At 45.0% G+C, this 17,771-nt stretch overlaps 1 protein-coding gene across 2 annotated transcripts in view; it reads right to left on the bottom strand.

Annotated features, from left to right (window-relative positions):
- The window catches only part of Dnah14 (dynein, axonemal, heavy chain 14), a 238,340-nt gene that overhangs the window by 56,425 nt on the left and 164,144 nt on the right, over nt 1-17,771 (bottom strand). For both annotated transcript variants that reach the window (NM_001377039.1, XM_017314066.2), the window contains 9 exons: nt 17,175-17,356; nt 13,667-13,775; nt 12,521-12,646; nt 11,229-11,323; nt 8,272-8,431; nt 6,356-6,487; nt 5,897-5,992; nt 3,125-3,265; nt 1,101-1,316 (listed from right to left, as the gene is read on the bottom strand). In NM_001377039.1, the coding sequence (NP_001363968.1) occupies nt 1,101-1,316; nt 3,125-3,265; nt 5,897-5,992; nt 6,356-6,487; nt 8,272-8,431; nt 11,229-11,323; nt 12,521-12,646; nt 13,667-13,775; nt 17,175-17,356 (1,257 nt within the window). The remainder of the gene's footprint in view (nt 1-1,100; nt 1,317-3,124; nt 3,266-5,896; nt 5,993-6,355; nt 6,488-8,271; nt 8,432-11,228; nt 11,324-12,520; nt 12,647-13,666; nt 13,776-17,174; nt 17,357-17,771) is intronic.

Genomic DNA, 17,771 nt, shown 5'->3' with positions numbered 1-17,771 from the left:
CTTTTACTCTCAAAGCACACCTCCAGTGATGAACTTCCTCCAACTGCTCATAGGAGCGTCTCTGAAGAGTGCCACCAACTAGGGACCCAGTATTTAGCTACATGAGCCCATGGAGGAGACACCACTCAAACCACCTCCGTACTTTATCTGTTTTCTCTATAGTTTTCAGGAAATGTTTGCTTAATATTCGAAGTCATGTCATCAGTATACAAGTTTAGAATTGTTTAATATAGTTCGGGAGAGTCAAACCCATCCCTTAGTTCAAAGTAAGAAACTTTTTAAACTTCAGTCCTCTTTTCTGGGCCACAGAGACCATTTCACTTTTTATCTGTAATCTGTGGAACGTTTTCTCCTTGTTAAAAAAAAAATCTCAATCCTAATATTTTGGATGTGTTCTTTCTAAGCGACATGTGGCTTCTGTTTTGTGCACTGATATGAACTATTGCAAGCTCTTACAGTTCTAGACTTTTGACTGGAGCATTTAGTTCACGTACATCTAATGTGATCATGGTATGTTTGGGCTCAGGCCGTTACTCATTATGAAACGAAGAAGCCGTTGTTTCCTCCTAAGACCTCATGGTTGAGAGCCCCATGCAAGTAGAGATATTACCAAAGGAGCCAATCTAAAAATGCTGAGGATTAAAAGGTAGCCATTTCTCCTTTCCAATCTGTTAAATACCTCCAAAGGACTTATATACAGAGATAACAGATATATTGGTAAATATAGGCCGTGCTTTGGGCTCTGGCTAAGAATGCACCCATTCAACAATAGCACTAAATTTATTAAAACATGTTAGAGAGAGGAACTGGCTAGATTCATTTTAACAGACTGGTAGCAATAGGAAGAATATTCTCCAAACCTTATTAGACAATGGGAAATGGGATAGATAGAGAAAACCGAGGTATTAGGTCTGGAAGTAAAAAAGGAAAAAGAAAAGGCTGAAAACTGCAATACTTTCATTTGTCATAATAATTTAAGGAAAATATCTAGGATTAAAACAAAACAAAACAAAACAAAACAAAATACAACCCCTACACAAACTCCTCCAACCCAGCCCCACCTGCAGCCGCTTACTTGGATAATAGAATTATGTTACTACCTCATTTTTTTCTGCCATCACGTCAATTAAGGAAAAATTGGGTGACAAGATGATTTCTGCCCGAGTGCAGAAGTCTTTCCATTTCTGAATCACCAGCTCTCGGAACTCTGGCGTTAAGACTCCGATGTAGGCGAGGCATGCGGATGAAAGGAATGTGTCACCACAGACGCCTTTCAGCTTGCAGTCTATCTCGTTGATCGTTTCTTGCCATCGGATCTGAGTGTCAAGATATGATTCAGGTTATTGACTTGGTACTATGAAATATTTATGAGTTGATGCTATGAAATACTTACATGTATGTGCAGTGTATATTTGTGTGTGTGCGCGTGCGCACACACTCTTGCCCATGTGTGTATGTGTGTGGGTGTGTGTGCGCGTGCGTGTAGCACTCTGCCTAGGCTAATCCGCTCATTATCATCATTATTATAATTGAGACAGGTCTCTCACTGAACCTGGAGCTCAATGGCTTGGGCTATACCACTGACCAGCAAGCCCCCAGACCTACCTGTTTCTATCTCTAGCCCTGGGGTTCAGGTGCACTTTAACATGGGTGCCGACGATCTAAACTCAGTTCCTCATACTTGGGCAGGCACTTGCCTCACTGAGCCATCTCGCTAGCCTGATGCTATGAGACACTTTAAAAATGAATGGTCTCTACATTGGAGCTATCATTGCTATTACCATTCTCAAGTGAATAACATTTAAAACTGGCCAGGACGGGCGTGGTGGCACATATCTGCAAACTCAGCACTCCAGAGGGAACACTGACCTCCAGTCCTGGTGACAGAGCTGGAAGGTGGCTTTCCCTGGGGTACTGTCGCATGCTGCCTGAAACTACCTGGCAAGCCAGTTTCTTATAGAGATCAGGAGAAAAATCTCATTCAGATAAAACAAGAATTCTGTTAGCTTTGAAACAGAAGTAGACAGACTACAAAACTCTTACCCTGTCTCCTGCCAGAGATCTGTTTTCTGAGAGGAAAACTAGTCCTGACCAAGGCTAGCTTTGGCACCATCATGAGAACTTGTCTCACAAAAGTACCAGGCAAGCACAGTCACATTCTATTATTATTGGTGCACCGTTGTCCCCAACCCCCTGCTGTGCATTCACTGCCCAGAGATGCTTTATCTTGGAATTCTTACTTGACACTTCATCATCCCCTTGTCCCGCAAAGATACCCCCGAGGCATGGTGATGGACAGAGGCAGGCATCCAGTTTGTCAGTTCAAGGCCAGCATTGGCCTCTGTAGTTAATTCCAGGCCAGCCAGAGCTACAGAGTGAGACCCTATCTCAAAACAAAGAAACAAACAAATTTTCTTTTAAAGTTTAAAAAAAAAAATGCCACTGACTCATGTTCAGAGGAGCGCAGGGAAGACCATGCACGTGCTGCTGGGTCACTGGCTAAAGCTCGGGTAACAGAAGCAAGCGTACTTCCCTAGGAGCTGAGGCTAGGAAGGACGCTGGTGCTCCCCAGCTCCTAGCAGCCACTGGACCCTTAGGGAAACCAGTCGGGTTTTAGGATGTCAGTCTCCCTTGGTTGATGTGACACACTATATTTGTATCACAGCCCATCTCTGTACTTAGAGTGCTTTCCACAATATATGCATTTAAATAATTATAACAAAGTAGAGTTATCTTGGGGATTTTTTAATATCCTTTGGGATGGATGGGGGGTTGTGACTAAGTCAAGGATTTTAGCCAGCTTTACTAGGAGGGAATAGAAACATTTGAAACTTAGATGAAAGGGGCCAGAAGACTGACAGAACAAGAGAACTTTCCCTTTCCCTTCTAACAACACCTGCTTTGTGTTGTCTGCACCCACACACTTAGCCTGCATTCTGCCAGAGCTGGGGAGGAAAACTCATGATGCTGTCCCTGAAAGGTTTCCCTGGGCCTCAGCACACACAAACGAACGAACGCGCTGCTGCCTTAGCGACAGGGGAGGCGAGCCTTTTTTTTTTTTTTCAGGTTTGTTGAACCCCATGAGAACGAGTAGAGGGAATAAAAAGGCCAAGGGAAGCCATACCTTCTCGTCCTCCAGGACGGTCAGCAGGACGGATGCGCACTGGAGGCGCTTGGTGGCCAGCTTTTTCCGAGACGCCAGTTGATGCTTTTCAGTAACAATGTCTCTGTAGGACGTGTGCAGGAACTGCAGATGATCTTCAATCTGAAAGACAGTCCACCAGTCGTCATTGAGTCTCACTCAGTGTCTGTCACAAAAGGTTCGTCTGTCACCTCTCTTGCCTTAGCAGGTAACATTTCCCTAGGAAACCTCCCCACATGGATTGCGTGAATGACCCTCCACCCCGCAGTGCTTTGAAATGCTGCCTGCTTTCTAAGAAAGCCCCTCTCGACATCCTAAGCATTCAAAGACTCACCATCTTAAAGCTATTTCTTCACAAAGATAGCCCTATGCCATAGCTAAATTTGGACTCTTAAAAACAAAATGGCTGAGGGCTGGGGGTGTAGCTCAGCTGGTGGGAAGCTCTCCTTGGTGCGAGAGCATCTACAACACATTTTCGGTGCCGTATGAAACCAGGTACACTGACACACCAGCCTGTGCTCAGGAGCTAGATACAGGAGGGAGCGTCATAAATTCAAAGTCATTGTCAACTACCCAGAGAGCACACCCTGGATGACTGTTTCAAATAAAGAAAGAAAACAGCGGACCTTCCCTGCTCCAAATGTGCTGAGCAGACCTGAGGAGTAGACAGGTTAGGACATAGGGATGAACTGAGCCTGAGACAGCTTGTAGGCCATGCATAGACACCCACAGAAACCATGCTTTGCTGGTGCTGTGGTCCAAGTATAGAACGCTCCCCCCATAGGCCCACGTGGTAAAGGCGGCTCTCCAACCTTTGGCACTGTTAGGAGGTAAGGAACCTTTAGCAGGTGAGACCTCCAGAAGGAGGTTAGTTAACTGGCAGCATGCCCGTCTGCCCGACTGAGGCGTTATCAGAGCCCCCAGTCCTTCTTTTTACCCCAAGCTGCTTCCTGGCCATTGTGAAGGGAGTAGGCCTCTCTGTTCCCACAGGGTGTACTGTGCCACACAGGCCCAAAGAAGCAGGGTCAAATGACCATGGACTAAACTGGAGTAAAAACCAACCTTTTTTGTCTTGACTTTATACATTTGAGTATCTCAGGTTTCTGAAATAATGATAAAAAGCTAACACAGAGGGTATGACATGAAATCTTGAATATGGTGTGTGTGTGTATATAAGTGCAAATATGTTGATATGATTTTGTAGATATAGTGTAAAACTATATATCTAACTTATGTAACATGTAAGTATATGTTATATACATAAAATTATATAAACAGAATTGTATTTGCTATGATCTGTAAATTTTTTCCTTATTTTATAGATGTTATTTTTTAAAAGTATGAACCTAAACTTTACAAAAATATATTTTATAAAAATATATCCATTATGAGCTGTCTGTGGTAGGACTAATTTTTAAGAGAGAGAGTGTGTGTGTGTGTGTGTGTGTGTGTGTTGTGTGGGTATGTGCACACCTGTGCAGCTGTCATGGAGGCCAGAAGAGGGCATCAGTTCCCCCTGACACTGACTGATGTAGGACCTGGGAACAAAACTCAGGGTCTCTGTAAGGGCAGCGATTAGTCACTGCTTCAGCCCCTCGTCTCTACTTTTAGCTTTGTCTTTGCTTGTTCATGTCTCCTGTTTCCCTGGATACTCATGACCAGTTATTTAAAGTACAGGGCATAACTGTAAAATTAAACATACAGTTATATGGTGGGCACTGTACTTCCTAAAGGATGTTCCGATGAGCATGTGGGTGACTAGTAAATTCTAGACCTATTTCCCAGAGTTCTCTAGAATTTTCAGAAGTATTTTCAACATCCAAGTCCAGATAGACAAAAGACAGATATTTGCAATGGAAGATAGTATGCATCAGGACATTCCCATAAAAGGTGTAAAGCCAGCGGCTCTAACTATAGCTCAGGCAGTAGCATGGAATTTGCACTTAAGAAACATATTGAGCAGACCCACTGAGTTCCTACTGTGTGTTGTAAATCTGTTTCTGGGAGAAGCTAAGGTGTCCTTGCTGCCTTTGGGTGTGTCAGACTGTTTAGCTTCTGACTCACTGGACAGGTGGTGGTGTGGCTGGACATTACACGTACTGTGTGTGTGTGTGTGTGTGTGTGTGTGTCTAATGCCAACCCTGCAGCTCCGAGAGTGGACACACACTCTCCATGCAATCTGCTCTGCCCAGAACGAGGCACAACACTTGAACAAGAGAGTTTGCCGTGTGAATTACACAGTTCATCATCTGCTCTGACCGTGTCAAATGTCAGGTGAGGATCGCCATTTAGCTCTGGCTCTGAGGAGTAAGTGTGACTGAATGAGGAGGAGACGAATCCACGCTCACAGTTTTGCTGACCAAAGTTACAGAAATTTGGTGAAATGGTGATATACGATGCTTATCAGTAACACGACTGTTAATTATTATGTAGCAGGGACGGAGAGCTTTGCACAGTATACCTATATTACTTAGTCCTCACAATTCCATCCCTAACTATACCATTTTCCCTGTTTTATTTTGGGTGAGTAAGCTCTGCTGAAACACTGGTCTCTCCCCATCACAGCCTTGCTGTGCTAGGAGTGGAAGCTGAGGCCCATGTGCTACTAGACAAGTGTGCCATCGCTGGGCAATACCCTCAGCCCTGAGGTGTTTGTTGACTGCTCCGTGGAGATGCTACATAGTTCTTAAAGGGATTGTGAGTTTAACAAGTAGTAAAGAAATAAAAAAAAACCCTAAAACCCCCAAATCTTACCAGTTGTAAACCTCTTTGCTTTTCCAACAACCTCTGCTTTGCAATCTGAAGGACGTTCTGAGCCTCTGCCACTTGTGCCTGCTTAGGACGCACCACCTTCACAAGAGTAAAACACCCAAGGGGTCAAACAGTTAGGCTTGTGGTTTAAAATGTCTGATACTTGGGAGACACAGGTATCAGTCTTTAAAACAAACTTTCCTGGAATTTTATATATGCACTGAAGGGATGCAGTGTATTGTGGACTAAATACTAAATAAAACAAATAGAAGTGCACCACAGTTTTCATAGGACACATTTAAAAGAAGCATTGAGTCTAGGCGAATGAGCATGAGACCGGAAAGACATATGGGTTTCAGCAGGCAGTGGAGGTTCACTTGAGCACTGCTAAGTACCAGTTACTTTCAGGACTATGCCGGGTCCCGTGTACATCATGATGGAGAATCAGGACGCAAGGCGTACCTTCTGTACTTCATGGTAGTTATTCAAGGCAATCACCCACTGGCACATGGAGCAACAAGCCACAGAAACCATCGCAATCTTGTTGGGGTTGAAGTCAGGCAGATTTAAAATCTTCTTGAGCCTCAAGAACACCTAGGGAGAACGTGTCACATGACAGGTATGTTAGGGAGAATGCGTCACATGACATGTATGTTAGGGAGAACATGTCACATGAGATGCACGTTAGGGAGAATGTGTCACATGACATGTATGTTAGGGAGAACACGTCACATGAGATGTATGTTAGGGAGAACGCGTCACATGACATGTATGTTAGGGAGAACGTGTCACATGAGATGTACATTAGGGAGAACGTGTCACATGACATGTATGTTAGGGAGAACATGTCACATGAGATGCACGTTAGGGAGAATGTGTCACATGACATGTATGTTAGGGAGAACACGTCACATGAGATGTATGTTAGGGAGAACGCGTCACATGACATGTATGTTAGGGAGAACGTGTCACATGAGATGCACGTTAGGGAGAATGTGTCACATGACATGTACGTTAGGGAGAACGTGTCACATGAGATGTACATTAGGGAGAACGTGTCACATGACATGTATGTTAGGGAGAACGTGTCACATGAGATGCACGTTAGGGAGAATGTGTCACATGACATGTATGTTAGGGAGAACGGGTCACATGAGATGTACATTATGGGGTTGGTCATTCCTCCCAGGACAAGTTTCACTGCTGTGGTTAAAGACACACAGCTTTATCTAGGGTGCCAAGTGGCCCTAGGTTAGGAAGCCTTTCTATTGAGCCCCTGTTATTGTCGCTGTTGCTGTGACTTTGTGAAGATTTAGAAGGAACTGCAGCTTAGGAAACCTTCATGTGTAGGAGGTCTGAATCCCTTAGTGTGCTTTTCTTCGAGGAGACGATGCCCATCCCCGTTGGCTAATCTGTACTTAAGTGCACGGACTTTCTCCCCTGCCTTTAGGAGCCATACATGGTACAGTCTTTCTCAGACTTGGATTCCGTCTCACTTTCTGCCTAGGCATCTCCTCTCCTGCCTGAGAACAGCTCTACTTTCCTGAACAATTCAGATGCACATTGCTCTCTCAACCTGCCACTGTCAACATCTTCTGATTACTCTGAGTGCTGCTAGGTAGGCTTTTAGTCACTTCTTTATAAGAGCAATTTTTGTTTCAGATGTATTTAAACAAAACTACAGGGGACTATATTTGTCAATTTTTTTAAAAAAGGTTTTTCATATGTACTTGTTTGTTTGTTTTAAGATTTATCTATTTATTATATGTAAGTACACTGTAGTTGTCTTCAGACACTTCAGAAGAGGGCGTCAGATCTCATTACAGATGGTTGTGAGCTACCATGTGGTTGCTGGGATTTGAACTCAGGACTTTTGGAAGAGCACTCAGTGCTCTCAGCCCATTAATTATTCTTTAGAGAGTGAATTGTTACATTAATTCAAGAATGAGTATCACCTCTAATATTCTGTCAAACACTTCATTTTCCTGATGTGGGACTCTGGTTCAAGTAGCAGAGACTACCATGATTCGCTGGTTGACTGTGATTGGCTGCTTCATGTTATCTCTGTTTTAATATGAAGATTGCAGAAGAACACTTCCAGGAGGAAACCATGAACTTGGCTGTCTCACTCTTGTTCTAGAACTTAATTTACGAATTTATGTGGTACAGTTCTCGCCTTCTGTCGTGTGGATCCTGGGGTTCAAGCTTATGCTGTCAGGCCTGATGAGGAGCCCTTTACCCCGTTATCATCCTGCCAGCCCCCCTTTAAGTCATACGCCATCTTCCATGTGTGATACATTTCATTTTTAAATCCATTTTTACTTTTCTCTGTAAATACGGACCCAGCAAGTGTGCACCCCTAGCTGTCAGCGCTGTACCTTGTCAGGGATGCTGTCCTTGTCAATGTTAATTAGTCGCTTTAGGAAGCTGGTGTCTGAAAGCAGCAGCTTTGCTGTCGCCCAGTTGGGCTTCTTTTCTAGAAGGATACACACAGCGTTCATGACCGTCAGAACAAGGTAGGGAGGGCGAGTGTAGACTCTGAAAGACAGGATGAGCATCTAATCAGCTTTAAGATAAAAATCATATTCCCCCTGGAAGCATTCCCAGGAGGTTACATATGTAGATGTTTAGACTTTATTTATATTAAAAGTTTAATGTAGCCTATAAAATAATGGGTTTCATTATGAAATTTTCCTGTGTAGTTTGCATTTTGCTTTTTCTCACTTCCAATATACTTTCATGTCCTCTCCCCCCCCCCCCTCACCAGTCCTTCTTTCTTCAGGCAGCTCCCTTCTGCTTTCATTATCTATCTATCTATCTATCTATCTATCTATCTATCTATCTATCTATCTATCTACTTTCACATACAAGAGAGACCACACATGCATACATAATTTAACAACCATTTTGATAAGGAATACCAGTCAACATAGCCACGTTTTACTACTTGTTTATTTTTTAAAAAGTTTAGTGTTTTTAGTACCTGGATATTTTTTGCCTTAGGAAGAAGGTCAAATGCATGAAATTGAACACTGAGAACCATCTGTGCTAGAGACTAATTTCTTTTTGTTATGAAAGTACCCGATGCAGACTCATTTGAAGTCAGGAACTTCCTGTGCCATTCTAGTTGGCTTCCTGATGACCATGCCACAGAAGCATTGTGTGTGCCTGTGCATACTGCGAGTCAGCCCTGTCCTTGTGATTTAAGCATCATCCCTGACTGTCCATAAACATATCTCATGGTTTTACTTTATCCTCAACCCAGCCCAAAAGCTACTGACCTTAACAGCTTTGGGGCCGGGGCTTTGATGGGGATCTGTGTCTAAAGTTCAGATAAGAGGATCTCACTGGAGCATTGCAAACCACTTGTGTCTCAATCAGTGTCTATCGACAGTGTTAACATCACACAGGGGAATCTTTACAAACAATACAGCACAGGCAAAGAAGGCAAAGAGAGGGACTTCCTAGCACAAGAGTGATTGCTGCTGAACTGGTGCCTTTAGCGAGGCTGCTCTGTGTTAGCTGAGTGAGTGGGACTCTCATCTGCCATCCCGCTGCCTAGGGGAAGCTCAGGTGCAGTTGGAGGGAAAGTGGCAATGCCAGGACTCCAGCCACCTGCTTCACTGCTTGCAGATGGTGCCTGGGAGGGTGGGGAGCTACAGAGATGGCTTGGTGATTAAAAGCATGGACTGCTCCTGCAGAGGACTTGGTCCAGTAACCTGTAATTTCATGGGATCTGACACTCTGCTCTCCATAGGCACCCACACTTGGGTGCACATATCCTGTCTCCTCAACAAATGCATATTTTAAATTAATAATAAAAAGAAATGATAGGTATTAAGGCTATTCTGTCAGGAATATATTAGAACAGCAGTTAATTGAATAGGACCTTCTGGAAGATAGTCGCAAGGTGCAGGCTTTCTGGGGGCTTGGCTGGGGAAAGCTGGGCCTCTGTGAGCACTCTGACTCCATTCCCCTCTCCTGACACCCACTTTTCTCCCAGATCTAGCCACCTTGGTCTTCTGCAGTCCCTGAAAAGCTCTGAGCACACTTCCGGGGCTCTTGTGCCGTCCACTCCTTAGCCCTGATCTCACCCCAGAGCTGTCCATCCTCTGTGCACTTGCTCTGCCAGTCTTAGGTGGATTAACTTGAGAACGATGACGTGCTCTGGTCTGCTGTTGTGAAACTAAGAGTTAACGTGTTATACATGCGGTGAGTTTGGGGCCAGGGAGATGGCTTGATTGGTAAAGTGCTCGCTTGTGAGCATAAGGGCTTGAGTCTAGATTCCCAAGACCCGTGTAAGAGGCTGAGCATTGCAGTGCATGCCTGTGATCCCAGCATGTGTTCAGCAGATGAAGATGATGGTGGCTTTGTCCTATGTTCCCATATCTTTTGTTAAAACACTATTGTCTTAAAAAATTGAAACATTTATTTTATGAGTATGGGTGTTTTGCCTACATGTATGTCTGTGGCCCACATGACAGACAGCCTGGTGCCCATGGAAGATAAAAGAGGGTGTTAAGTCCTCTGGAACTGGAGTTACAGATGGTTATGAGCCTCCATGTGAATGCTGGGAACTGAACCTGTGTCCTCTGGAAGAGTAGCCAGTGTTTTTAACCACTAAACCATCCTCGCTGCAGCTGCTTAAAGCACTGCGTTACAAGAATGATGGGACACTTGCCATGCTTGGAGATAGCATATTTGGAGATTTTCCATTATTAAGAAGGAAACCTCGTTAAAAATATCCTACCCAAAGACTCAAAACAGGATCAAGAGGTTCAAGTCTCTGTGCCCTATCATATTTCAGTTTTTTCAGGGCTTTCTTGGATATTTCTCTTCAGTCCCGTTCTTCACACCAGGATGCTATCTGAAAAGACACGCCAGGGAGAAGACCTCTCATAGCGCCCCCTGGAGGTGTGTGAGCACTGCAGTCTACTTTTTTTTTTAAGTGGCAGATGGCTAGCCACCCCCCAGAACTCTGCACTCACTCTGAAATGAGAGTTGGTGCATAAATATTATGGTCTAACTTTGGAACTGCATGGATAATACTTTACTTGACCCATTCTAGGGTGTAAGGTTTTACATATCAGTGATGGCAATTTAGTTTATCACAAATGGCTCACACTTTTGGCTGGGTAGTAATTTTCCTTTCTTAAGGATCCATAAAACACTGGCAGGCCATAAAACCAATAACATACAGTAAACACCACAGATAATGAAAAATTTAGAGGAACCAACTGGGTATAAATTAATTCATATAAAATTGGAATGCAGATTTTAACCACACATTCTATTTAGAGGTCTTTTAACTCAAAAGAGACAGAAAATTACTCACCTTAATTCAGAAATATCACTTTTATCCAGGGCATTTAGGGCCACAATTGCCTTGTCTAAAGAAGGCAGCACATTTTTTAGTTCATTGGAAGTTTTCTGCAAGGAAGGCACAATCCTAAGTATACATGAACAAATACAGTTGCATATCTAAAGTTGGAAGGTTGATGGGAAATTTTTATAGTGAGAATTAGTCACGCGTGCACACGCTTCTGTCATGGACATTGTTTTGTAAATTAAATGCAATGTGCTATGCAATCCTGGTGACTCCCATTCATGCATGGGAAGCAGAGATACTGAGGGACAGCCCTGTCAAACACGGTGTAAGGGGTGTCCTTTGAGGAGTGGTTCTGTTAGCCGTGAGATTGTTGATGCCGACAGAGGGCTGAACACGGTGGCTGGCTCCTTCAGTCCTAGCACTTGGAAGGCAGAGACTGGTTGATCTCATGAGTTTGAGACCAGCCTGGTTTACCCAGCAAGATTCAGGCTAGCTCGGGCTCCATAGTGAGACCCTCTGTCATACAACAACAACAACAAGAGCAATGGAGAGACCATCAGTTCTGATAAGAAGACAGCCAAGCCACTTTAATTCCAGCGTTGAAGAGGCAGAGGCAGGTGGAGCTCTGTGAGTTCAAGGCCAGCTTGTTCCATATGCCAAGTTCTATGCCAGCAGGGCCCACATAGTGAGGCCCTGTCGGAAAACGAGTGAAAAGGGAACATTTTGAAGTTACCAGAGAACAACTTGAAATCTGCATTCACATTTGCTTCATAATAGGTCTTGTGCTAGGACTGAATTAGGCCTTGGCAGGTTAGCCAGTGAGTACAGCTTGTGGATATCACTGGTAAGTAAGTCAATTTATTTCAATGTATGTGATTGCTTCTTCGAGAAGGATTGGCTACTAAGCCCGCTGGAGTTGAGCAAACATAATCTAGCATGCCATCCTGGCTCCTTGCTGGAACTGTAACTGGGAGGGACAGACGTGGACAGGGGGTGTTGAAATTTAACAGTGCGAGTGGCACCCTTTGAACAGCTGTACCCCAGATCTGCTTGTCTCCCTAGTGGATGCTGCTCCCAGAGGCAAGGTTTACCCGAGTTCTAATGCAGCCCGTGAGCCTCCTGGGGCAGGGGCTGTTCATGGCTGTGCTCTCTGTTTTCCCTTCATAGCTTCCTGTATGGAGTTGGGGCTCAAACCATCTTTGCTGGCATAAGAGGAGAGGCAGTTGCCCGTGGGCCGCTGCCTTTCCCTGTGGCGGCTCAGAGCCCCGGCAGCTTGGAGGCACTGGGCTTCAGCTCACCTGGGCGTACTCTTCCACAATCTTCACTTGTTCAGCCACGATCTCCTCATCCTGCTTCACAAGCATCTGAACCTTTTCGACTATTTGCGAATCTTTCCGCAGCTTTTCCATCAGGATCTCCTTCTCCTAACAAATCAAACGGCTCTGTTTAGAACGGACTCGGACGCAGAATTTCTTTAGAGCAGAAATCAACATAGTTAACTGAGTAACTACATCATTTATAGACATTTAACCTGATTTATATGTCACAGAGTAATTAGGATGCCTACCATAAAGATAATTCCCTACACATCAAGAAAGTTGACAAGGGGCTGGAGAGGTGGCTTCGTGGTTCAGGGCACTGGATGCTCGTCCAGAGGACCCAGGTTCAATTCCCAGCACCTACATGGTAGCTCACCATCTGTAACTCCATTTCCAGGGGATCTGATGTTCTCTCCTGAGCTAGGCACATATGTTTACATGCGGGCAATTCACCCATAGAGATGAAAATAACTATGTAAAGGGTCTCACATAGGTATAACTGGGATCCCACAAGGGGAATATATGTATATACTAATTACCTAAAGACTCAATTTTCCTTTTTTTTTTTTTGTAATTTTCTATAGTTAGTGATGGTATTTGGTTTTTATGTCATCTTGATAGGAGCGAGGGCCATCTGGGAAGAACAAATTTTAATTCAGAAGATGTTTCCACAGGACCGGCCTGGAGGCAAGTCTGAACGGGAACATCCATTCCACTGTGGGCAGTGACACCAGTGGACTGGTGGTCTTTGGTGTGTTGAGCAAGCCACGAGGAGCACGCCAGAAAGCAGTGTTCCTCCATGGCCTCTACTTCAGTTCCTGCCTCGAGCTCCTGTCCTGACTTCCTTTGATGATGAACTAAAATCTGGGAGGTGAAACGAACCCTTTCCTCCCCAGTTGCTTTTCATTATGGTGTTTTATCACAGCAATGGTAAGCCTAACTAAGACAGCTATACACTAGGATCATATTTAATTGTTAAAATGTAGTTTCTTCAACGTCACACAGCCACACTGTGGCAAAGCTCAAGTTAGACTTCATCTTTGTCTGGTAGCAGGGCCTTTGCTTTCAAACACGGTGATATATCAGACTATAAAACCTTCAGGAGAGATTTCAGACTAAAAATACCTTTGCTTTTTGTTCTATTTGAGGACCAATAACCAAAAGTTCTTCCTGCATGTCTGTGACCAGTACAGTTGCTTCCAGAATCTTGGAAAGTCCCATGTAGAAGCGATTCCTGAAGGGGAAGCAAAGAGAAGGCTGACCTTTCCCATAGCTGCAATGCTTGACTCCACAAGTGTTTTAGATGTAGGGTACCCTGGCTTAGCAAATCCCTAATCTGAAATCTCTAAACTCTCAAACTCTCAGAGCTCTCTATGGCAGCGTTCCAAGTACTAGATGTCAGACTAGGGGTGCTCACTCTGTATGAAGAATATAACCGAATATTAGGAAATGCAGTTTAATACCATATAGAGAATTGCACATCATGGCCAAGCAGCATTTATATTTTAGGGATATAAGACAAACGCAGGATTTGAAAGTCAACTGATACATAACCCACCACACATTAGGAGTCTAAAGTAGGAAAATCAGATGTTCCTATCACCTAAAAATGTAAAAAAGCACTTGAGAAAATTCCTGACAGAGAACTAGGAGCCAGGAGGAATTACCTCAACTTGTTCAGGGACAGGATAGACTAAGAAGATGGACTCGCTTTGGGCATAAAGTCTAATGACAGCGGTACCCAGCCACGAGTGGATAGCAACAATCTTTCCGAGGGAAAGGAGGCACCACTAGATGGAGGAGGAGCGAAAGGATCTATCGACTCTGCTCTGAAGGGAAGTTGAGCAATTTACCTACTCCTCCATTTACATTTTGAACAGTAGAAATCTTAACCTCATGGAAACACCCTGGAAGGTAGACACCTCCACTGGAGCAAGAGGAAACATCCTGGAAGGTAGATACCTCCACTGGAGCAAGAGGAAACATCCTGGAAGGTAGACACCTCCCCTGGAGCAAGAGGAAACATCCTGGAAGGTAGACACCTCCCCTGGAGCAAGAGGAAACATCCTGGAAAGTAGACAACTCCACTGGAGCAAGAGGAAACATCCTGAAAGGTAGACACCTCCACTGGAGCAAGAGGAAACATCCTGGAAGGTAGACACCTCCACTGGAGCAAGAGGAAACACACTGGAAGGTAGACACCTCCACTGGAGCAAGAGGAAACACCCTGGAAGGTAGACACCTCCACTGGAGCAAGAGGAAACACCCTGGAAGGTAGACACCTCCACTGGAGCAAGAGGAAACATCCTGGAAGGTAGACACCTCCACTGGAGCAAGAGGAAACACCCTGGAAGGTAGATACCTCCACTGGAGCAAGAGGAAACACCCTGGAAGGTAGACACCTCCACTGGAGCAAGAGGAAACACCCTGGAAGGTAGATACCTCCACTGGAGCAAGAGGAAACACCCTGGAAGGTAGACACCTCCACTGGAGCAAGAGGAAACACCCTGGAAGGTAGACACCTCCACTGGAGCAAGAGGAAACACCCTGGAAGGTAGACACCTCCACTGGAGCAAGAGGAAACACCCTGGAAGGTAGACACCTCCACTGGAGCAAGAGGAAACACCCTGGAAGGTAGACACCTCCACTGGAGCAAGAGGAAACACCCTGGAAGGTAGACACCTCCACTGGAGCAAGAGGAAACACCCTGGAAGGTAGACACCTCCACTGGAGCAAGAGGAAACACCCTGGAAGGTAGACACCTCCACTGGAGCAAGAGGAAACACCCTGGAAGGTAGACACCTCCACTGGAGCAAGAGGAAACACCCTGGAAGGTAGACACCTCCACTGGAGCAAGAGGAAACATCCTGGAAGGTAGACACCTCCACTGGAGCAAGAGGAAACATCCTGGAAGGTAGACACCTCCACTGGAGCAAGAGGAAACACCCTGGAAGGTAGACACCTCCACTGGAGCAAGAGGGCAAGATTCACTTCTGAACTTACTGTGGCTTCTTTAGCCTGTGTTCCAACTATCCCAACCGCTCTGCACTGAACTGGCAGTCTTTCAGCCCACCTGATGTCGCAGACAAAAGTCAATGAAATCTGACACTGACCCCAGGTTAGGAGAGGGTGATCAAGGCTACACTAAATTATCAGGTAAATGCCAGGCTGGGATGTATTCATCATACAAGACTACTCATAATTCCTGCTGCCCAGCTGGGGCAGAGTTGTATAACTGCCAGGATGTCTAGACACACCAGCTGAGTGATGGAGCTCTGCTCTGTACAGAGCGTCTGACTGTGGTTTAGCTTCTCAGTGGGAGTCCTCACTACAGCTACTCTCATTCAACATATTATAAGACAGCCTGAATGGAGTCTGTCCAAAGGTGCCTGACAAAGGGGCTTTTTTTATTTTAATGACTTGTTTGCTGGATGCACAACAGGCCTGCAATGGGCTATGGGCTCTTAGTAGGGTAACTGTCCTGTGGGGCCTGAAGCCCATCTAGGTGTGACTCATCTGCCCTGGTTCTGACTCTCAGCTGGAGCTCTGTTGTTCTGGCATGTGAGAATTCTGGATATTTGTGAGAAGTATTCCAAGGCTGATTCCTATCCATTTACTTTCTCTCCAGGGGGCTGTCACGAGACAGATTCTCGTTGTCTCCTGGGTTCTGGTTATGTATTCGGGGCAGTGGGAGGAAGTGAGTGGCAGACTGCTTGTCTAGCACACCTGAGTCCTTGGCACCATAAAAAAAGTTACAAAGGCAGAGGAAAGCATGTGAGAGCTGGAGGCTGGGAGAAGAACCATGAAAGGCTGTCTTCTGGACAGGACATAGCATGGTGCTCGGGTTCCACTGCAGCTATTTTCACCCGGGTGAGCCTGCGTCAACAAGATCCACTCAACATCCCAGCAAACAGGGCTATCTGGACTCAGAGCAAGAAAAAAAAGAAGAAAAGAGGCTAGGGAGGGACGTGAGAGTCTGTGGGAAGACGCAAGGAGAGAGGCTGGAGGCGAGGGAGGTGGAGTGCTGGGATGGGCATGGTCAAGATACATTGGAGATGTGTAAGACTATCAAAGAACAAGTCAGAGATAGTCCAACAACAAGAACCACAACAGCACCATCAGCAACGACGAAGATGGATCTAATCACGCCTGAGGCTTCCTGCTTTGTGTGTGTGTGTTGTGTGTGTGTGTATGTTTTTCTTCTATATATTCTCAGCCAGAGCTGTGACCCATAATGCTCTTTGAGGCAGTATGGCACATGTTCTTGGCCATCTGTGCTGCAGGCATCTGGCCACTTGTTTTTTGGTATTAGCCCCAAAGCCACAGGGAATGGCACCTCCAGCCATCGCCTTGCTTCCACTGTCTACATCGGTGAGAAACAATCTAACAAGAACTGATTTTTCCATGTTAGATCCCTCAGTCTCTCCATGGTGGGGTGGCCTCCAGATGCATGCAGGGGAGGTGCGGACTGTCTCCTTATGATCCGCTGTAGTTGCTGGCCCCGAGGCTCCCACAGGAAAGGTAGATTTGAATTCATTATTTTGTATTTGTGTCTATCTTTTATAGATGGCATTTTATAGACACAGAAGCACTGATGTAAAAACACACATTTCTGTTTTAGTCAAAGCCTTACCTCTTTGTCTGCATCTCTTCTTGTCTTATCCTCAGACTGTGGGTAAATGTCTCCAAGAACTTAAAGTAGCAACTGGGAGTGATGTAATAGTGCTTTCCAGTTTCTTCAAAGTATTTTGCGCTCAAATCTTTCATACTTTTGTGGATTTCGACACACGTTGGGGCAAACTCTCTTATTTTATCCTGAAGAACAACAATGTTTAAGAATCACAAGAGAACATAAATAGAGGAGAATGAAGTTACTTGAAATACGCCAGCAATTCTGAGATGCAGAGTTGTAGACAGGCACCACAATCACTAAGAGTTTTAAAGAATGAAGAAGCCGGAGGTAGCGGAGGCAACTCTAAGTGACCAATGACATACGAGGTTCATTCCTGCTAGAGCCACCCAAGGACTTAGGGATGCAGCATCACACTCAGAGCTCGGCTCAGTCAAGGTTACTGTTGCTACAACAAAACACCATGACAGAAGAAAGCAACTTGGGGAGGAAAGAGTGTATCTAGCTTACATTTATTTCCACAGCATTTTTCGTCATGGAAGGAAGCCAGGGCAGGAACTCAAAACAGGGCAGGAACCTGGGGGCAGGAGCTGAGGCAGA

This window comes from Mus musculus, chromosome 1, assembly GCF_000001635.26.
Source record: "Mus musculus strain C57BL/6J chromosome 1, GRCm38.p6 C57BL/6J".
Taxonomy (NCBI): domain Eukaryota; kingdom Metazoa; phylum Chordata; class Mammalia; order Rodentia; family Muridae; genus Mus; species Mus musculus.
The sequence above is the reverse complement of the archived record's forward strand: the minus strand, read 5'-3'. Positions and strand labels throughout refer to the sequence as shown.